The sequence below is a fragment of the Glycine max genome, chromosome 6, assembly GCF_000004515.6.
Source record: "Glycine max cultivar Williams 82 chromosome 6, Glycine_max_v4.0, whole genome shotgun sequence".
Lineage (NCBI taxonomy): Eukaryota > Viridiplantae > Streptophyta > Magnoliopsida > Fabales > Fabaceae > Glycine > Glycine max.
In genome coordinates this window covers 18838921-18860931 of record NC_038242.2, presented here as the reverse complement: position 1 = coordinate 18860931, position 22011 = coordinate 18838921, and the positions used below count along the sequence as shown (strand labels likewise).

Below are 22011 nucleotides of genomic sequence, written 5' to 3'. Positions count from 1 at the left end.
AATTCATGCTAGTTATTTCTGAAAAATGTCAGCCCGGCACCTGAGCCCATCTTGTTGGTAAATAACACTAAGGTTGACGAAAGAAAAGACAATGAAAACAACACAATTTTCTCAGTTTTCATTGCCTATTAGAAGGAAGAAAAAAAAAAGAGTTTTCATAAGTTATGGATATATATTGACCCTCGTGCATGGGTCCATAGAAAAATTTAAAACTGGTGTCAACTTCATCATGAGAGTTTTGCTAATGTTTTATTAAATAATACACACATTTCATTTAAATTAATTTATATTGGCTGATATCTTTTATTTATTCAATCTCCTTCCTCTTAGTATTTTGACCTATCATTATGACTAATCTGTTTACATTTGATTGGTTTCTTTAAATTACTACAATCTTCTTTCACATAGGAGAATGAAAAACTAACAAATAGCAGACCAAATTAGTGTAAGAGTAGCTTTTCCTGTAGCCTAGCACCACTTTACCAGAACGAATCAAATTACGAAAGTTTTAGAAATCTAAATATAAAAACAAAACTTGTAAGTTGCATTGATAGGGAGCCGCGCGAACGCAGGCTCCCACTACCACAAATTATGACGTAGGCTCTGCCACTTGGGCAGACCTTAGGAAAGCACCCCTCCAAAGTGCAATGGAAGTCACTTCCCTAGGCCATAGACCTTCTTGATCATCCATTGACCCCGCCCAGGTAAGTATGTTACTCAATGCCATACACTTCTCTTTTATAACTCATTCGTCAGACCACTTTGACTCATATTTTCGATGTGGGGCTAGCTCTGAGGGATTTGGCTTTCTAATTAATCCATGGTCTCTACTCTCAAGTTGCAATATGCTCCTTCCAAACTTGAGTCATTATCAACATGTGTTGTGCTGAATCTTGTTGCAGAATCATAACTGAAAACAAACAATGGTGGCTTGAGAGGGGTTGGCTACTGCTTTGGCATGTAGAACTCTCTTCATATATGCTCTTGTGTCTTCTATTGTTTTTAATGGTACAAGATTACACAGCAGGTGATGTTGTTCTTTCAGTTTTTGGATTGTACCTTTAAAAGCCAAAAATGCTATGAAAAAAGGTAGCAAACCTTCTTGCTGAACATTGTAATATGTAAGTTTTTCTACATTGATTTTAGCATCTATGAATCAGTCAAGCCAAACCAAAATGAAGCAGCAACAAGTCCAAATGATAGCATCAATCTATTTCACAGGCTTTTGTTTCCTGTGTAAGTTAATTAGGAATGAGTTATTTCGCCAGCAGTTAGGTATGAACTACATGAATTCAATTGATTCTCTTGTTAAAATAACTGTTCCCTTGAACCGGGTGTTATGTGGGAATCATGTGTCCAATTTCTTAACTACAATGTGATGCAAGGTTCTTGAATTGGACAGTGCAGGGTCCATTTTGATTTCATGCATAAAGCTGGTATTTATTCTTGGGATTATTTCTACCATCTAGGAAGCTTACTACAAAGTTTACCCTATTGAGGAATTACATTACATTAAAATACTGACAAAATATTGAATTAGTCAGGTTCCGCATTGAATGAAATGATGCAGATTTCAGTTAATCACTTAAATCTATTTTGTTAGTTGTCAAACATAACAACACACTGTGAAAGCAACATTTGTTGAAGCTGAAGCCTTCGTGTTGAATGAAATGTGAGTTTTGTGCATCATAACTATAGTTTTCAGTGGTTTGGCTTTTAGTTGTCTTTTCTTATGATTTGGACCTTCTGATCTTTAACTTGCGATGCGGAATGCAGGGAAGAATCAAGATTTGTGAAGGAAAGAATGTTGATATGGTTTTGGATGAGGAGATTCATGAGTTGACACTGAAACTTCAGAGATTGCACAGGAGGTCGAAAGTCAAGGATTTAGGGGCCAGGAAGAACAGAAATTTTGACAAGCAGGTTTCTGTTCTGCAGAGGCGACTGGAGCAGATTGGAGGGTCATCAGATGAGATTTGTTTGAGGGAGTTTCAAGAGATGGAAAACATAAGCTTGTCAATTAAAAGAAGTAGCATAGTTGATGATAACGTTGTTGCAAGTGGAAAACTAAATGTAAGTAAGAAAGAAACCTTAATGTTTTGCCCTCAAAACATGTATTGAGTTTTGGTTAACTCCATAAAATAAAAAAACATCCCGGTATTCTTCTACATTTATCTGCTACGTATTTTGTCCAACCATGCCATAGAGCATTTTGTTATTCTCCAGTTGTCTTTTGTTGTTATTTTGGTGTTTTCTTCTCATAGATTTTATTAAAATTTACAGGTGGAGATTTTGAGGAGGAAAATGGAGGGATTGTCAAAGGGCATATTATTACAGAGAATGGAGGAAGAGTATAATTCACTGCTGTCCACTGCTAGTAGTTCTCTTGCTAGTTCTGGTTCAAATTCCAAAAGACTTGAATATCAAGATTCATCTTCGGTACGAGTACCTCATCAGGTATATATCCTTCATTTCTTTGCTCATCACTAGTTGATAGTAGGTTATTGTTAACATTTAGTGTACACAGTGCACAGTACACACACAATGTTTTTGCTATGGTGTACCTAATCCTGTTTAATCCGACTAATAAATCCCACCACCAATAGGAAAATCTGGACATGAATTGATTTGACTTATTATAGTGTACCTAATGTGAGAAGTGCATAATCATAACTTGGATAGATACACCATTTGTCTCCAGCATGAGGGTGTGGGGTAAACTAAAATGCAGAAAGCATTCACATCATAAGAAATCAATCATTATCTTCCTAGAAATTTGAGCAATAAAAAAATGTAGTTGAGTACTTGCCTTAATTCTATATGCAATAAGGTCATACATATTGTAGTTATCACTCTGCATGTCTTGCTTCATTCTAAGTGTGGCTTTTCCTTCTTCTATACTGCCATTTTTCATATCCTCAAAGAGCTTCAATGACTCTGAAATTGGCCTGTCTCTCCAAGGACTGTTCAATTTCTTCTCCCTATGCTCCTTTATCTCATCAGGTGTCTACAACAACAACAACAACAACGCCTTATCCCACTAGGTGGGGTCGGCTACATGGATCAACTTCCGCCATAATGTTCTATCAAGTACCATACTTCTATCCAAACCATTGAGTTCGAGATCCTTTTTGATAACCTCTCTTATAGTCTTTTTGGGTCTTCCTCTGCCTCGAATTGTTTGTCTTCTCTCCATCTGGTCTACTCTCCTCACTACAGAGTCTACCGGTCTTCTCTCTACATGCCCAAACCACCTAAGTCTATTTTCCACCATCTTCTCTACAATAGGCGCTACTCCAACCCTCTCTCTAATAGCTTCGTTTCTAATTTTATCATGTCGAGTCTTACCACACATCCACCGCAACATCCTCATCTCCGCTACACCTACTTTATTCTCATGTTGGCTCTTGACCGCCCAGCATTCTGTTCCGTACAAAATCGCCGGTCTTACCGCAGTCCGATAAAACTTTCCCTTTAGCTTGATCGGTACCTTTGCATCACATAACACACCCGATGCTTTTCTCCATTTCATCCATCCTGCTTGAATGCGATGATTCACATCCCCTTCAATTTCCCCATCATCCTGTATTACAGACCCAAGATATTTAAACCGTGTGACTTGAGGGATAATATGGTCTCCTATTTTCACCTCTGAGTTAGAAACCCTCCTTCTTTTGTTGAACTTACATTCCATATACTCCGATTTGCTTCTGCTTAGGCGAAAGCCATGTGTTTCTAGAGCTCGTCTCCAAGTTTCCAACCTCTCATTCAACTCCTCCCTCGACTCTCCAAGGAGGACTATGTCATCTGCAAAAAGCATGCATCTCGGCGCTATCTCTTGGATTTGTTCCGTGAGGACATCCAGAATTAAGGTAAAAAGGTAGGGGCTAAGGGTTGACCCTTGATGTAAACCAATTGTGATGGGAAAATCGTCTGACTCTCCACCCTGTGTCCTAACACTAGTCGATACCCTATCATACATATCTTGGATAGCTCGAATATATGCAACCCTAACCCCTTTCTTCTCTAGAGCTTTCCACAAAATCTCTCTAGGCACTCTATCATACGCTTTCTCCAAGTCAATAAAAATCAAGTGCAAGTCTTGTTGGGCCATGCGATATTGCTCCATCACCCGCCGTAATAAATAAATCGCTTCCATGGTCGACCTTCCCGGCATGAAACCAAATTGATTCTCAGTAACTTGAGTCTCCTTTCTTAATCTCCGTTCGATCACTCTTTCCTATAATTTCATGGTATGACTCATGAGCTTGATTCCCCTATAATTTGCACAATTTTGTATATCCCCCTTGTTCTTATAGATTGGTACTAACGTGCTTCTCCTCCATTCCTCCGGCATGCATTTTGACCTCATAATTTCGTTAAAGAGTTCGGTGAGCCACTCAAGACCTCTATCTCCAAGAGTTTTCCACACTTCAATAGGTATGTTGTCTGGCCCCACCGCCTTACCATTACTCATTCTTTTCAACGCTTCCTTTACTTCCTGTTTCTGAATCCGACGATAGTACTTATAGTTCCGGTCCTCTTCTCTTGTGTCTAGACTGCTAGAGTCATATCCATATCCATCATTAAATAAGTTGTGGAAATACGCCTTCCACCTTTCCTTGATATCTTTTTCATGCACTAAGACTTTGCCTTCTTCATCCTTAACACACTTTACTTGATCCAAATCTCTAGTCTTCCTCTCTCTACCCTTAGCAAGCCTATATATAGATCTTTCTCCGTCCCTGGTTCCTAGAGCTTGGTATAGTCCATCAAAAGCTTGGGCTCTTGCCTCACTCACCGCCTTTTTGGTTTCATTTCTAGCTATCTTATACTTATCCCAAGTTTCAGAATTTCTACACCCAGACCACTCCTTGAAACACTCCTTTTTTACTCTAACTTTGCTCTGAACATTTTCATTCCACCACCACGATTCTTTACCCCTAGGTCCAAAACCTCTAGATTCACCCAACGTCTCTTTAGCCACTTTAATAATCTCTTGGGACATCTTGTTCCACATATCATTTGCACTTCCTTGTGATTGTCCACACCAACCCTCCCATATCTTTTGTTGGAAGATTCCTTGTTTCTCACCCTTCAAGTGCCACCATTTGATCCTTGGTGCTACCATAGGACTTCTTCTCTTTGCCCTATCTCTAATTCTTACATCCATAACCAACACTCTATGTTGGGTAGTCAAGCTCTCTCCCGGGATAACTTTACAGTTCAAGCAATACTTCCTATCAGACTTCCTGATAAGGAAGAAATCTATCTGAGAACATGTCCCTCCACTTTTGTAAGTGATAAGATGTTCCTCTCTTTTCTTAAACCATGTATTGGCTATAGAAAGATCCAAAGCCTCCGAAAACTCCAAGATGGATTTACCCTCCCCATTCATCTCCCCTAGGCCAAAACCCCCATGCACCCCCTCAAAACCTCTAGCCACGCTACCTACATGTCCATTGAGATCCCCTCCTAGGAAAACTTTCTCTCCTTGGGGTATATCCTGAAGTACCCCTTCTAGATCCTCCCAAAATTTTACCTTAAAGTGTTCTGCTAACCCAACCTGAGGTGCGTACCCACTAATAACATTAAAGGTGTCCTGTCCCACTACCAATTTTAAGACTATGATACGATCTCCTACTCTTCTTACATCCACGACATCCTTCTTCCACTCCTTGTCCACAATAATCCCTACCCCATTTCTTGATCTGATTTTTCCCGTATACCACAACTTAAATCCCGAGTTGTCTAATTCTTTCGCATTTTCACCTGTCCACTTAGTTTCTTGTAGGCACATAAAATTGATCTTCCTCCTCACCATAACATCCTTTATTAATGACTTGATTGTAGACACCTGGATCATCAGGTGTCTACAATCAAGTCATTAATAAATAGTTTATTTTTGTTGCAACCAATACAAATTCAATCACATTATGCAATTATCTCAACCTCCTTTATCAACATACATATTAAAATAGCTTAGATTTAGGGAGAAAAAAGTTTATTTAAAAAATTAAAAGAATTAATTTGATAGTACAAGTGACTGATATTTGAGATGAAAAAGAAAATTTAAATATAAAAATTTAAAAGTAATTTAGATTTTAAGGAAAGAAAAGATATCAATGCAAAAGAAAAACATGATCAATAAAAAAATTATATAAAAAAATTCTAAATAGCGGTGAAACCACACATAACAATAAGAAAGAGAATACCACAAGAGATGTCCTCACAATTAGGCATGAGGACACAAATTTATAACACAAGGGTTGATAATATAATTCCATGCAACTGAGATTTTCAGAATAAACTGCCAAAGGGCTCAGAATTAGTGCTTTAAATAAATCAATTAATTAGAGGCTGTTACAGGTTATAAATCCACCCAAAAGGAAGAACAAAGGAAACATTTTACACAAATAAACAAGTTAAATATTTGAAGTAATAAGCTATTCAGATGTTTAGATACCAACCTGATGATCAACATAAGCATGACCCTTTTTTATGAGCTCCACTGCTAATTCGTACAATTCTTGGAAGTAATCACTTGTGTAAGTAATCTGCAAATATTATCACAAAGCTGTTAAACACCTAAATAGTTAAGTTGGAACAATCACATGAGCCAAGAGGTGCTACAAAACAAACCAACATACCTTGAATGGTTTCCAACCCATCCACTGAACACTTTCTTCAATGTGATCAATATACTCTTTCTTTTCTGCTTCAGGATTTGTATCATCATACCTGGAAGCGCCACAAGCCATCAACTTGGAACAAAGAAAGTTATAGTGCATTTAGTCAAATTATAGACTTGTTAAGGGCCTCATCGTTTTGGAAAGAAAAAGGTACAAAGCTCCTCAAATTTATAAGAGTATTAAAATGATACATTTTACTCAAATTATCAAACTAGACATAGAAATTTAAAAACTTTTCGAATGGCTTACCAAGAACACTCACAAAGAAATAAGAATTCCTCTTGAAAAAAAAAAATATAAAACGTGATCAATCAAAGAAACTTATAAATTAATATTCGTTTGTTCGTAAGTTGAGCATACTAAAAGTTTGTGAGGAGATGATTGATATCTTCCCATGTACACAATTTAGATATGAATTGAAAGATAATAATAAGCCATGCCACATTCTTACACAATTAACAATTTAATTACAATTTTATACAAATATGAAATAGATCGAGCACCTGTGAAAGTGAATATTTTATCATGGTATACTCACTAATATATTGAAAATTTTGGTTTGATGATTGCATGTTTTGTTATTTTGGTTGTGTAAAGTGTAGGCACTCGTGTCATTGCATGTTTGATTTTATCTGAAGCAGAATGGAATCAAGGGCATAGCCAGAACCCATCTATGGTAGTGGAGCTCAATTAGCATATGGTTCTAACACCAGCTTCAGCAACAGCTCCAACAATTTTGGTCAAACCAGTACCAAGAAATTGAGAAGGTTACTGATTTCAAGAACCACAGTCTTTCCCTGGCAACTAATATATTATGTTTATTGTTAATAAATTTAACAATTACCTGTTAAATCTAATTATATCTATTGTTAATTGTTAATATGATTAAGTTACAATATTTTAACAACTGTTAAATGGCTATTTGTATTCATAATCATTATTTATGTTATTGTTGCTTAAGATTAATATAAATTTAAATTAAGTAAAATGATAATATATACTACACAAATTTATATACTTTCAGCTTATTAGTACATTTTACTTTTTTTATTATTATATTATATCATGTTTAATTATTGTTATTTATTAATCTCATCAGGTTAATTACATTTCAAATACTGGTTGATATATATTTTACTTTATATAATATCATGGATTATCTTGCTTATTTATATAATATTAAATTAATTAAAACCAAAAATTTTAGCACAAAAATTATATTTACTTATCATAATAATTATTAGTTGACAATAATAATTTAAAATTTTCGAGTTCATATTACTTACGTTTATACAAATAACGTTTATAATTTAAAAATTTTAAATAGAAAAAAAAACTTAATCTACGTCGTTGCTTACGACAACAACGACGTAGCTTTTCCCATGCAGTCAACGGCGGTCTCCTTCGCGAAACGGCGTAGTAGCCATGCATTCCACGACGTTCCTCTCCCAGACACGACGTCAAGGCCATGCATTCAACGACGTTCCTCCCCTGGAAACGACGTAGCAAGGTTCCTTTCGACGTCGTTGCTTTCAACAGCAACGACGTAGTTGACCAACCATTCAATGGCAGTCGTTGCCGGTCAACGACGTAGTAGACCTTACCTTTCAAGCATTGATTGTTATACACTACATCGGTGCTGCCATAGCCCGACCTTAAAAGCTTACCTTTCAACGTCGTTCCTCGTGCTGGCAACGTCTTCGAAGGCGAACCTGCAACTACGGGCCTCCAGTCATCCCCGTCGCAGGAATCGTGTGTTTCTAAAATGGTGGAAGGAGACCGTCGTAGACTGGCCGGAGGCCTACAACGACGTCTCATTCAAAGACGACCGTGCACCGTCGTTGAACTCCGAGAAGCATCGACGTTCGCGTTTTTTGTAGCAATGGAAGTAACAACATTCATTGCTTGTCTAGTTCCTCCAACGTGCAATGGGTATGGGCCATTACTTATTCAATGTGTGCCTTATTTAGTTAACAGAGGCTCTTCTACTCTAACTCCCCATTGTTGTGATGGAGCAAGAGTGGCGTTTCAAAGAGCCAACAATGCTCAAGCTATTAAGAATTTTTGTAGTTGTTTGGTGGATGTTGGACCATATTTAGGGTTTCAAAACCAGAATTTGGTACTACTTCCAGGAGCTTGCGATATTAAACTGTGAAAGCATATATTAATGGTTGAATTGATAAGTAGATGTAATAGTAATGAATATTTCCAATGAAAATAGAGAAAGTATTGTTAGAAACCATTTATGATGTCACAATGAATCTGAATATTATGTAGGTTTAAATGTAATTTTGGTTCCTTTATTTTAAAATAAAAATATTTAATCCTCTGATTTTTTAAAATTCATAATTTTTTTCATTCCATCAAATTCAAAAGGCATTGGTCAGTAAAAAATTAACTTGATGTATTACAAGATAATTTGTGTAATCTACGTCATACACTCATATATTCAATGTTAATCTCTTAAGAGTCAATGCTTTCTATTTGAGAAAATGATCAAAATCTACTAGAGTAAGAGACTAAATATCTTTGTTTTAAAGGGGATCAAAATTACAGATTTTTAAAAATAAGAAGACTAAATGTTTGTATTTTAAAATAAAAGATTAAAATTACAGATTATGAAAAATAGAAAAATCTAAATTATATTCAAAGTAAAAAAGATAAAAGGAAAAAGGAAAAATCTCAATAGTTCATATGTAATAAATCCCCGTTCATGAAATTTAGGGAAGAAAAAGATCCAACTTACACACGGTGCACCCTAGATATCGTCATGTTTGAATAAACCTCTAGAAAACAAATATCAAGGCAAACTTGACATCCCAACAACTTTGGTACCAAGCTTAAGCTATCATATGTCGTTGGCCAAATATTATTAAAATATGAAAAAGAAAAGTACAATAACAAAGTCTGGAGAGGAAAATAACATAAAAGATCAACCAAATCTAAAATTAAGTAACCCATATGTATCCCTACACTAAAGGGTTCTCAGACAAGACTAGGGATGGTGCCTCACCAGACTGAACCTTGAGAGTCACACCATAATTTGCAAGCCGATCCATGCATCCATTTCCTTCACGAAAAATGTGCGAAATAGAAAACTGCATGGAGCGAGTAAGTGCCCAACAATTCAACCAACGCGTCCTGAGATGCCAAGGAACTATATCATGTGATACAGATGCCTGAACTTGATACAAACCCTTTTTTTTCCAGTTCCAACCCAATTTGATTGAAAATCATGAACAAAATTAGGTTCAGATCATTAAATCAATTCAATTTAAAATTATAATCATGTTACATATATTTATTTATTTAATTCATGCCATTGAAATGTATTAAAAGAGGATGATAGAAATAAAATAAGATATAAGGCGATAAAACTCCAAAAGACATCTTCAAAGAGTCCAGAATGTTGGAGATGCTTTAGAGCATTAAGTTACTCTTTATAACACACAAAAATACAACTACATACTATAGAAATATCTTAATCTTTAATCCTTTGATGCTTATTCTTTATTTTTTATGCAAAAGCTAAAAAGTTGTCTCTCTTCCGATAGCATATAAAAGAAAAGGAAAACGAATTTAAAATAAAAAATTAATAATCTCTACTAATACTAATAGATATGCAGCTCACTTGTATAAAGTGATTTTTTTTGTCAAAAAAAATATAAAATAAAATTCACTATTTTCCTTCCCCAACCCCCCCCCCCCCAAAAAAAAAAAAAAACATTGAGTCTATGCCTCCTTCTTTAAAGATTGCTTAAGGAAAAAAATTTGATCTACTTGGTCCAATGAATTATAAGATATGGGTGTTGCTAGGTGCACCAGCTTTATTGCTTGTGCACCCAATAGTTTTTAGTAATTCTAAAATTACCCCTATGTCTTCTTCCTCTTTAATAAGTTGCCTGTGCCGTTTTCATTTCATGTGGTTCACTTTGTGGATTGGTGGCTCCTTTGGTGTTGATTTTTCCCATTGAGTGAGGTGCCGTTTGGATGAAAGTGAAAGTGATACTGGTCGATAGTGATTGTTGCGGTGGTTGGTTCGATAGTGACGTCATCGAATGTACGCGAGTTCGTAGTTGATCCGTATGTTTAAACGAATTAATTGATCCGTTTAAATCATACGGATCAATTGATCCATATAAATCATACGGATTAAGTTGATCCATATGGTATATTCAGATTTTTAAATTGGTAAAAAATTTCATTATAAATATGTTAGGATGTAAATTTTGTAAATAAAAATTATTTGTTTATACATGCATTTGAAATAATTCGTATGTATATTGATATTGGCTTTTTGGTTTTCAATATATATGGTTTTGAATTGTAGTGTTTATAAAATGGTATGCAGTAAAAAATTACGTTCGGTTTTGTATGATAGTATATGTATAGTGCGGTTAGGTGTTGTATGTTTGTGATGTGAAATTTTTTGAATCTGTTGTTAAGATGGACGACGATCAATGGATGTATGACAGTATAATATCTGAAGAAGTTGATATGGATGATGAAAATGAACATGATGTTGGTGTGAATGAAGAACAACATGTTGATTGTTCGGATGCATTCAATACTTCTCGGGTAATAAATAATCTTCATTATTGTTATTAAATTGATAAAATGAATGTCCCTTTGAAGACTAAAATTGTGTGGGTTGCATTGTAGGTGTTTGTTATCCGAGATGATGTTTTGTAGTGGGCTGGATCAGTTGCTCAAGAAAACAGATTTGTGGTGGTCTCACATTTACTCCGATAAATATCTCATAGCCACAATAAGCGTACGTATGCCCCATGACATTATATTGTCCCAGCTCTAGCTTCCTCTCCGGAGACTTCAAGTAACTCCACCAACATCAAGACCGCTTCGTCGACATGCAGAGTCTTGAAGTTGTGGGATGCGCCTATAATAGGAAGATGAAGCAGAGAGACCACATCATCAAGGGTGATGGTCACCTCTCCAACAGGAAGATGGAAACTGTTCGTTTCCTTATGTCATCTCTCCACAAAAGCATATATAAGTCTCCGATTGTCAGTGTTCACTGAACATGCGATCAAAAGACTTAATCATGTGGCAGCCACTAGCCCTTCAATTTTAGGAGCAGGCCTCCCAAATTTCTGAACCTTCCTTCCATGGGAGGATAGCTTCAATTCAGGACGTTCCTGAAAAAAATTTAAATAATTTTAACAATAACAATATAAATTATGAATAATTTAAATAATAACAAATACTTAAGAACTATAATTCATTAAAAATTATAAATACCTCTCCATTACATACAATGATTGCAACATGGTCGCCATAGGCAGCCAACACTGATGGGTCACGCGGCCCACCTGGAAACCCCTCAGTATCATCAACTGCTTCTTCAGCATGTTGGAATACATCTTCAGCCACGTCAGCCACGTCACATCTTCAGTCACGTCAGCCACGTCAGGAGCATCCTCAGCAACAGGGGCAGCTTCCCGCTGCTTACGTGCGGATGGTGTAGACCTTCGTCGCTGGAGAACATCATCTGAATAACGATCCTCTCTCCCCATGACTCTACCTATAACTCTGCCTAAGACACGACCTAACCCTCTAATTCTAACCATAATCTGCAAATTTTTACACGCATACATTTTTTGGTCGAAATTCAATATTTTTTTTTCATTTATCTAATAAACAAAAACTATTTACAAACAAATAATTAAATAATATATGACTATTTTTCATTGAAATAAAATAAACATAAACAACTACAAAATTCATATATTTACTATTAAAATTTATAACTATTTGATAACACAATGCAATATAAAATATTGTTTTTTAAAACACAAACAATACCTATTTTTAAAACAAAACTAACAAATAAACTACCTATTTAAAAACATTATTCAAAACATAATTTTTCAAACAATAACTATTTTTTATTTTATTTTATTTAAATTAAAAATGCTCATACGAATTAACGTGATTCGTATGACTAATACGGATCAACGTGATCCGTATGACTAATACAGATCAACATGATCTGTATGACTAATACGGATCAACATGATCCATATAACTAATACGGATCAACATGATCATGATCCATATGCCTCATGATCCGTACAAACACACAATACCAAAAACGAAAACGCAACCATTAATGGAGAGAAAAAGTTTACCTCGACGGTGGAACAACAAAACGAAGATGCAGGTCCTCAATGCCAACAACAAACCACCCAATACGCAACAAACAAACCTTCAAGAAAGGGAAACGACGCAGGGAAGAGAAGAAGCTCAAGAACGGAAAAAGCTCGAACGACACAACGAAGATAAGGAAACGATGCAAAGACAAAGCTCGTACGAAACGCGTGAACAGTACAAATGAATGTACAACTTTTAAATTTTAAGTGAAAAACATTTTCGTCCATTCACTTAAAATGCTGGGTGCACCAACAATAATATTGAATGCACCTAGCATCACCCATAAGATATTAGATAGTTCATTATCCATCTAATAAAAAGTGACTTAATCCAATCAACCCATTAAGTTTTTTATAACTTGATAGATAAGCAAACCCATACCCAAATAGATTTGATAGTAGATAATGGAATTGAATTGTCATCACCAGTGTTGTTAGGTCAGTTTAGGTTTTTTTTTTTTTTTAAAGGAGGTCACTTTAGTTAAATTAACACATTTTTTTACCACCCTGAATAAAAAAAAAAACGAAACTAGAACTTTTATCCTTTTAACTAACTTTATTAGAAGGCATAGGTAAATGCATTTGAAAAGGTACTAGAAAATAGAATTATTATTCACAGGTAACTTTTGGGTAGACCTGTGCTTACCATTTGCAAAGGGTCCATTTATAAATGCTAGAAACGGAAGTCATTCATAACATCCACTAAACAACACTTACAAGATTCAGTCTTGTTTGGCACAACGTATTACAGAAGTGTATTTAAACATACAAAAGCAACACATAAAAAATAAAAATTAATCAATGAAAGAAGAATAAACCTAATTTACCTAGAAGAAAATTTAATGGCAATTAGTAAGAAAAGACATCAAATGTACATTTATTCGATTTCTCACTCTTCTATCATCCGAAAGATTTCTCTACACTTGAAAGTCAAGTCTAGAGAATGGCCCCCCTAAATATTTTTTTATAAATTAAATAAATCAATAAAACGTAAGTCCAAAAAAAAAAAATCAAAACAGTGAGATGGTGACTGCATTCCCATCCTCTTAAAATACAGGAAACTCCTCAGGCCGGCTCAGAAGGAAACAAATGAAAAAAAGAAAAAAAAAAGAAAAGAAAATTCATTACCCCAACGAATTTATGAGGTCTTTAAAACTGAAAACTAGCCAATCAGCTTTTGCAGCAACAGACTCTCGAAGTTGAACACCCGCGTAGCAAACGAACATGTCAGCACCACCAGGTCTACGAGCCTATATGTGTGGTGATAAAATTCATATAAATTACTATCATACATGAATACAGTATAAGAAAACAACTAACAAATTAGAGGTAATACGTTCGAATATCTCTCATTAACAAAAACTAACAAACTAATTACTAACATTTACTGATAAAAAAAAAAACTAACCATGACACAACAATTTGGCCAAAATATCTATAAAAACAAGTTGATTGACTCATCAACAATTCAGCATTACTTTTGGTCCTTTTGTGTGAGATCTAAAAGCTGTTTAGTTTAACAGGACAATGTACAAAGAAGCAAAAGAAATTATCATAAAATTATTAAAAGGTGTTGGATATCAGTAGTTTTAGATTAAAACAAGTCTAATCACAAAATTAGAAGGAAATTTGCAGAGGATTTTTCTTACCTCAAAATCAGTTGCACCATCCCCCACCATAGTTAAAGTTTTGAAACCATGAGCCTGAAAATCAGTTTGATCAGCTTTACAAGCAATGCAAGTAGTTAAGAAAGCAAAAAATTAACAGGCGGGCTGAACCTTCTTGATTTGTTGGACTGCAACAGCTTTTCCTCCACTCCTTGAAGTAGGCTCGTTTTTATCGAACCCCAGAAACTCTCCAGAGCTTCGAAATAGCAGTTGATTGGCAAAAATATTCTCTTGTGGAATCCCAAGTATTGATGCAACAGGCTTCATAAGAAGTATGCAAGTAGTTAGAAAACTAAGGTACCTAATCCATCATCCTTTATACATAGAGCATAGAAAACTAAGGTTCCTAATTTGGACTTGGCTTAGGAATTCTGAGAAAGACTTCACACTTCACTTTAATCATTGGTCAAGTCATATTCCACAAGGCTTTTTGTATCAGTAGAGGGTAGCTTTCATTTGGATTTTAGTAGCTGTATAATACATATGTAGCCATAATATGGTTCCTAATCAAACTATATTAGTTTCACCGAGGAACCATGTCTATGGAATCCTATCTATGTACAAAGTACCTCTGGTACTTCAATCCTATTTATATAATTAAATATTTATTTTTGCCGATCAAAAAAAAAATAGAGCATATCAAATGTCAAAAGCACTGCATAAAATTCTTAATGTCATGACAAAGTTAAGCTATGAAAAGCATTTGCATGGGAAGGGCATTGGAAGACATAGACACGAGTTGCTAACTATATTCATTGCATTTCAAAACAGACTTGCAGCTGGCTTAAGGGCAATGGAAGAGGCCCTGATCAAAATTCCAATATCAGATTTGATCCCCCCTCCCTGATACACAATTCAAAATTCATCAAGCTTCATTCCACATTCTAAATTAAAATTGAGATTTAGATGTATTTTGCAAGTGATATGTGTAGGAAGTAACATTGTGCTAATCTTAAAGATTACAGGCTTGCAAGGACTGTATGTATTAGTTTTGAAATATTTTCAATGGCAGTGTGCTATAAAGATTAAAAAGTCTATCCAATTCACAATATGTTATTGATTTACTCCCCAGGGCCCAAACTGAATCAGAAAAACCATTAATTACAACTATTCTCCATACATTGATCATTTGACGGAAGCCACCAGAGATCAGATAAACAACTATGCCATTAGCCTTTAACTTCTGGACTAACTCTTCAATGCCAGGGGAAAGCCTGCATAATAAGAAGTAGAATCATAAACATTAATCCAAATCTGTCTGAACTAAACATGTCAAGATACTCATTGAAGAAATAAAGATTAGAAGGAGAAGAGAAAGAAAGTAAACAGTCAAGCTTTGGTGATTCAAATACCAACCCTTTGTCTCATCAAAGTTTAAGTTGGTATTAACTAGGGATAAGTCCATAAATCTTTGTCATAGAATATCATTTCTCTACACCACTTACAATTTATCAAGTGTAGAGTGTTGTTCCTTTTCATAATTGAATAATAATTAGAAATATAATTAGAATACAGAGGAATATAACTTTTAGCTCTAGAAACCATGCAGCACTTTTTTGCTAGGGGTCAAAAGCAAATAATCTTAAAACTTGCATTATGTGAGCAAATATGCATTAGGTAGGGAAAAACATGTCTTTTTCAGGAATTTGGTTATTGCTAGAAAGTGCCCACAAGGGTTGTGGTTACACAGGCATCCTAGGGGTGACCACTCTCTTGAATCTGTCAATATAACCTTGCAATTTACCTTATTTATCTGTATCAGACATGAATGGATATGTCAAACAGACACAAATGCAGAAAACTGGGTTTGATAGTCAATGGTAGACCGTAACCGTAGTATACAACTAACATTATATCTCTTCCATTTATAGGAAGACATTGCACAAGTACAGAAACTGCAAAGTGTTGAAGAAAGTGAGGTTCCATCATTAGGATGTTTGGTCATATATCATACAAAAGGAAAAATATTATACATCCAGAAATATTTTGCCAGGACTAATTTGTGCTGATATTGACACCTTGAATTGATAACTAAGCATCACCACCTTGTTGTATTTAACCACCACTATCTGAATCTAGGTAAACACTGGCCAAATTCTGTCAATTTTTTCTTCTGGTGTGTAGCATTACTCCATACAAAATGCTGAAAATAAATCCTTTCAATGCTACCAAATCAAAAGCCTATAAGTGCAACCTAATGCTATAATGCTCTTGCCATGGTGAGCACCTGGGAAATGTCAAACCCATTACAGGTCTATTACAGGCAACCTTACAAGCTGATTCCAGAACCTGTGACCTGCTAGTCACAAGGCAACAAATCTAACAGTCACACCAATTCTCCCCTTCTATTAAATTAAAATAACCTAAGGCAAGAATAATTGGGGAATTCGCAAGGAAATGTCCATGTCACTTTTTCAGTTTTTGCAGTTAAAAGCCAAATCAAAATCAAATACTCATACATTAAGCAATCAAGTTTATTGTTCTTCACCAATATGTCAAATCCCTTCAAGCAAATAAACACTAAAGACTCTAAAAAAAACTAGTCAGTCTCCCTCCTTCATACCTTGGTGGCTTTTGTTCAAGAAAATCCTGAAGCTGGGACAAAGAGGGATTGAACAAAGACAGCCTAGCAGCCAAGGCTTCCTCAAACGGAACAGAACCACCCATCGCTCTGTGAGAATTCAACAACACTCAAATCAGATACCAAAAACAACAAAAGAAATTTAAAAAAACAAAATCCCAGTTAAACAATACAACCTAGCAGTCCATTCAGCCACTGCCTTTCCAGCCCCACAGAATTCAGCAAGCTCATCAATCCCTTCATCCAAGCACACAGTGCTATCCACATCAAAGCACACAGCATCACCATTTCTCCAAAGCTCAAGAACCTCTAACATCACATAACAACACTACTTTATAGTTCCACCAAAACACAAAGCAAATAACATCAAATCATATCATTTTTTCTTGTTATCATGTTATTGGTCCGGAGTATCACCAGTTTTACCGATGACTAATCTCCGTCTGAAAACCTAACTGGTCACCTTTAGAAGGGGAACCACGTTTTTTCCATTCACAAAGACTCAAACCTGAGACCTTGCTTAAGGGGAACGGGTCTGATACCACTAGGAATAGCGACTTGTTTCCATCAAAATAATATCATGAATACATATAGCACATAAATATAAATATTATAATATAATAACCTTTGGAAGGGAGTGTATTCTCAAAATGGACCACTTTGGAGCCACCAACAGAAGCAGCCACAACGAAACACTGTTTCTTCTTCTTCTTCTCAACCCCAATTCCAAATCCACACACACTGTTATTCCTCAGATGCAGAGTTGATGAAGGAAGAAAACGAGATTGGTGTTTTGTAATGCCAAAAACACGAACCGTGTTGATCCCAGAACTCACCAAACCTTCCATGGAAACTAGCTGTTTTCCAAATCCAGGGACAAAAAAAAAACTGTTGATTTATCAAAATCCCATTAGAGGATAAAGGGTGCTAGAATTTAGGATCCAAGGGTGTGATTTGAGAGTGTATGAATCTTATTGAGTACCTTCTGCAGATGTTAGAAGTGAAAGCGTTTGAGGCGCGTGTGAAAATCTGAGAGGGCTGGTGACTGAGGTTAAACCTCAATGTCTATGAAAAAATGGAATAATGTTTCTTTTATTTTTTATTATTTTCTTGAAACTATGTCGTTTTCTTGTTTAGGATGTTCCTTTCATGTTCCTTTCTCAAAAACCATTGAGGCTTTCAGTATTTTGATCTTTAACATATTTTACAATATATTCTGATTTTAACTTATTATATGATTAAAAAAAATGAATACATTCTTACTAGTATAAGAGACGGTGTGTTGCACAGAATAAATATTTATTTCATAAAACTAAAATTTATAATTCAATAAATAAATACTTTTAAATTATAAATTATATTATAATTTAAGATTAAAATGAATAGGAATACTTTGATGCAAGATATCCACATACCATAGGGATAACCCACTAATTGATCTCCATATTTGGCGATACACAAGATCCTCCAAAGAGACGAGTGTAGAGGAGACTAGCCGGTGAGAGTTTCAAATGATTATCATTATATAATTCAGTTTCAGAAAAAAAAAAAAAAAAAAAGGAGCTTAGAAGAGAGTCATTTTAATAAGAAGAGAGTATCATTAGATTCAGTGGGCCTCAACATACAGACCCATCCTCTGTATATATAGGAGAGGAATGGATACTAACGTATAAAGTCTTGTCTGGGGAATGATAAGATTATTACAACAACGGATAACATAGAATCTACTTTATTACAGATAAGATAAGACTGAGTAGACTTAAGATAAGACAACTTCTAAACGACTTGACACGTGGCACACAATGACACGAGGATAGGATTACGATCATCCTTATCATGAAGATTACTCTCTTTACGACAAACCCATATACAAGTTTTCTTCAAGTCACTAGTCTGACCTGGTGGATAATGACAAGTTGTAATGTTGTACCTCTGATCTGGTGAGACTTCCGTACACTGGGTGGTGATAAGGATATCTCTTTTTGTGTAGCAATTCTTCCATCAATTGAGCATTGTAGTCTTCTCAGTCTTGTTCTAATGTGGAATGGTCATCAACCAAATCTTTGAACCTATTCTAGAGAACACTTGCATCAAAGGTTTTATGGAGATGGGAATTGAACATTGTACTGTATTACACCAAATGGCCCATATGGTTGGTTCACACAAATCCCACCCAATCTCACAGAACAATTCAAATATACCTCCAAAGGGTATCTCAAGGTCAAATATTTGTGCTGGAGTGTATTTGAATCTCATGGTTTCATGCAGAAAATAAAATGGGAGTAATGAGACTTAGCATATTCAAGGATCTGTGCAGGAGTATGAGTAATCAATTCAGGAGGGAAAACCTTAACAGTTTTGGCTGTTTCAGATAATGGTTTTACGATGAATATCAGTGGGAAGGAGTGAGTGGAAGTTATCACCTTAATGGTCTTTTGTTTGGGTCTGGATTGAATCAAATTATTCTTCCCTTTTATGTGTTTCAAAGAAAAATCATACATGGAGAACTAATCCTTGAGCCTTAAAATTTGAGGATCTGGTGGCATCTTCTTTTTAAATTCCAAAATTTTTGGAAATGATGAATTGTGCATGTAAACCTGAAACTGGTGTCCTCTCAAATGAAAATCAAATTTCTTGATCTCATTTTTTACGTCAAGGCCTCTGAATGTAGTGTGATAGTGTTTCTCAGCTTCCTTGAATTGTCCACTGGCATGGCCACAATAATAATTCTTCTCTCCTTCTTATTCTATCATGATAGGTCCTCAATAATGATCACTTGCATCAATTTGTAATATCCTTTGGCCTGTTCCAGGAATCTTCAAGGCTGGGGGATTTTGGACAATCTTCTTGAGTTTCTTTGACTGCTATCGTCTGTTCTTCTTACCATGGAGAAGAGTTTTTCTTCAAAAGTTTGGATAATGAACTAGTATATTGGGCTGCTCTGGGGATAAAATCTCTGATATAATTTACAGTTCCCAAGAATTGTTGGATCTGTTTGACTGTGAGATTTTTATTAAAAAAATTTAACAGCTCTTGAGCTATGTGAGGCTGAGGCTGGTAAGTACCCTGGAAGAAATGCATCCCTAAGAAATCAATCTAGGATTGAGCAAGCTGAATCTTTTTTTTTTTTCTGATAGCATGATCCCATGCTGGTTGGCTATTTCAAAGAATTGATTCAACAATTTTTTATAAGAGGAAATATCTTTTGAATAAAGGAGGATGTCATCTATGTAGACAAGAGTGTTCTCTAGAATAGGTTCAAAGATTTTGGTCATGGCTTTCTGGAAGAGAGGGTGCTACTTTTAGACCAAAAGGTAGGACTGAACATTTGGAATACAGAAAGTTGTTTTATACCGGTCTTCTGGTTTTAGGCCAAGTTGCCAAAAACCTGATTTTAAATCAAACTTTGAAAATACTTTGGGATTGGAAACTTATCATCTTTAAGAAAATGATTGAGAGACTTATAGTCAATGACTAACCTTTTCTTTCCCCTTAATTTTTCAGCTCTTTTTTCTACATAAAAAGCTTGGCATGCCCAGTTTGACTAGGTTGGCTCAATCAATCCTTGCCTCAGCAGATCTTCTTGGCATTCTTGTCTGGCTGCTTGTAGGTCGGAAGGTGTCATCCCTGGATGGGTTGCTTTTGTTAGATTGATATCTTCGTTTAGTCTGAATGATAGATCAACAAAGTATTCTTTGTTTTTCCACAAAGGATATGGATGGTTGAAATCTCTTCATGACCGTCTGTGCATAGGGAGGAAATTTTTTGTTTAAACTCTCCAACTTCTGGCGGGGCTTCTGCTAAAGGGAATAGCCTTGTAATTTTTGAAAAAGGCTTGAATTCTCTCTTGAATTTGATCCCGATAGAATGTATTTGGAGTTTATTGGCCGTAGTATAGACATCCATTCCGACAAGGAGGTCTCTATCAGGCAATTTTCTTCCAATGACTTTGGTCCAGATGATACAATCAGGGAAAAACTTGATGCCTATCGGAGCATGTGTTACTAAGTCAGTTCTAAAAACTTTCCCATCAACTGCTACAAAATAGGCTACTTGATCTTTCCAATATCCTTGTGGAAGAATATCTGGATCCATCATCGTCCTTTGAGCTCCTCTAGTGTCTATAAAAGCAATAACCTTGATAGGTTTTTCAAACTTTTTTTCCAACACTTGAATTTCAACACATGGTTGAGGAATCGTCGACCTGATAGATTGTTACTTCTTGTATGGAGAAGATGGGAATTGGAGGAGCTGAAGATTCTTCGTCAGAAGAATCTGTCTGATTTAAGGCAAATTCAGTCTCATCATCTAGTTCACTATGTTCAGAGTACAGAGATTCTATATCATCATATTCACGGATTTGAAGATGAGAGATTAGTCTGATGGCTTTTTGTGACTTCTTAGGACAACAAATGAGACATCTTTGCCCCCTTGATTTTCCTTTCCTCTGGCTTCTCCTGAAAAACTTCAATGTCCTTCTTTTCCCCTTGGTGTCAGCTTGTAAGGCTTTCTTTTTCTTTGGTGAGAAATGGAAAGTCTTCTCTCTGCATTTGATCTCCAAGTAAGGCTTTTTGCATGATCTGTTATACTTGACTTTTCTGTTCATGATGTCTGAGAAATATTGATGTTGTCTGCAAAATTTGTCAACGACCTCCAGAGTGAATTGATGGATCTGTCCCATAGACATGGTAGAAAAATCCATTTGGGCGGCCGCTACCATCTTGTTCAATTTTGATTGTATTTCTTCTGATAACGAAGCTACATATGTATTCTTCAGGCTAGGATCATTGAGACCATTGAGAAGATAAAATCTCTTATTCATTCTTTGGAAGTGTCTGTCCAAATCTTTTATTTTTAAAGAACAACACCTCATCTCAAAGAATTATTGTGTGATCTTTCTT

General features: G+C 35.5%; 3 protein-coding genes, 1 long non-coding RNA gene and 1 other non-coding gene across 6 annotated transcripts; 1 reads left to right on the top strand and 4 right to left on the bottom strand.

Annotated features, from left to right (window-relative positions):
- Positions 1–551: 551 nt before the first annotated feature.
- LOC113002039 (U1 spliceosomal RNA) lies at positions 552–712 on the bottom strand. The gene has a single exon (XR_003267567.1). It is a non-coding gene; the product is annotated as a U1 spliceosomal RNA (small nuclear RNA).
- A 1058-nt stretch (positions 713–1770) lies between these two features.
- On the top strand, positions 1771–2490 carry LOC102661275 (uncharacterized). Its single transcript, XM_014777137.2, has 2 exons — positions 1771–2073; positions 2284–2490. The coding sequence occupies exons 1-2, from the start codon at positions 1771–1773 to the stop codon at positions 2488–2490; spliced, it is 510 nt and encodes a 169-aa protein (XP_014632623.2).
- A 146-nt stretch (positions 2491–2636) lies between these two features.
- LOC100800319 (glutamine--tRNA ligase) lies at positions 2637–6776 on the bottom strand. The gene is made up of 4 exons (XM_026128727.2): positions 6651–6776; positions 6471–6557; positions 2810–3007; positions 2637–2720 (listed from the first exon to the last, which is right to left on the bottom strand). Exons 1-4 carry the CDS (start codon positions 6759–6761, stop codon positions 2637–2639), a joined length of 480 nt encoding a protein of 159 aa, XP_025984512.1. The 5' UTR covers positions 6762–6776.
- A 2756-nt stretch (positions 6777–9532) lies between these two features.
- LOC121175072 (uncharacterized) lies at positions 9533–12914 on the bottom strand. Its single transcript, XR_005892076.1, has 2 exons — positions 12842–12914; positions 9533–9889 (listed from the first exon to the last, which is right to left on the bottom strand). It is a non-coding gene; the product is annotated as an uncharacterized lncRNA (long non-coding RNA).
- Positions 12915–13723: 809 nt separating this feature from the next.
- On the bottom strand, positions 13724–18230 carry LOC100814193 (phosphoserine phosphatase, chloroplastic). Of its 2 annotated transcripts, none has more exons than XM_006581954.4 (8): positions 18093–18230; positions 17736–17967; positions 17287–17419; positions 17093–17200; positions 15650–15743; positions 14641–14790; positions 14512–14565; positions 13724–14112 (listed from the first exon to the last, which is right to left on the bottom strand). In XM_006581954.4, exons 2-8 carry the CDS (start codon positions 17956–17958, stop codon positions 13987–13989), a joined length of 888 nt encoding a protein of 295 aa, XP_006582017.1. In that variant the 5' UTR covers positions 17959–17967; positions 18093–18230; the 3' UTR covers positions 13724–13986. The 2 variants fall into 2 exon arrangements, with proteins under 2 accessions (XP_006582017.1, XP_014632094.1); XM_014776608.3 differs by having other exon boundaries at positions 17736–17998; positions 18093–18168.
- Between the last annotated feature and the right edge of the window lie 3781 nt (positions 18231–22011).

What these genes read in the sequence shown, in the direction of transcription:
- LOC102661275 (XM_014777137.2), top strand. Translation starts at nt 1,771, where the DNA reads ATGCAGGGAAGAATCAAGATTTGTGAAGGAAAGAATGTTGATATGGTT. An exon ending in TTGCAAGTGGAAAACTAAAT is followed by an intron (nt 2,074 to 2,283) that starts GTAAGTAAGAAA and finishes TAAAATTTACAG; the next exon opens with GTGGAGATTTTGAGGAGGAA.
- LOC100814193 (XM_006581954.4), bottom strand. Translation starts at nt 17,958, where the DNA reads ATGGAAGGTTTGGTGAGTTCTGGGATCAACACGGTTCGTGTTTTTGGC. An exon ending in CAGTCCAACAAATCAAGAAG is followed by an intron (nt 14,566 to 14,640) that starts GTTCAGCCCGCC and finishes ACTGATTTTCAG; the next exon opens with GCTCATGGTTTCAAAACTTT. An exon ending in ATGGTGCAACTGATTTTGAG is followed by an intron (nt 14,113 to 14,511) that starts GTAAGAAAAATC and finishes CCACACATATAG; the next exon opens with GCTCGTAGACCTGGTGGTGC.
- LOC100800319 (XM_026128727.2), bottom strand. Translation starts at nt 6,761, where the DNA reads ATGGCTTGTGGCGCTTCCAGGTATGATGATACAAATCCTGAAGCAGAA. An exon ending in TGGGTTGGAAACCATTCAAG is followed by an intron (nt 6,558 to 6,650) that starts GTATGTTGGTTT and finishes TAATATTTGCAG; the next exon opens with ATTACTTACACAAGTGATTA. An exon ending in ATGCTTATGTTGATCATCAG is followed by an intron (nt 3,008 to 6,470) that starts GTTGGTATCTAA and finishes TTGTTGTTGTAG; the next exon opens with ACACCTGATGAGATAAAGGA.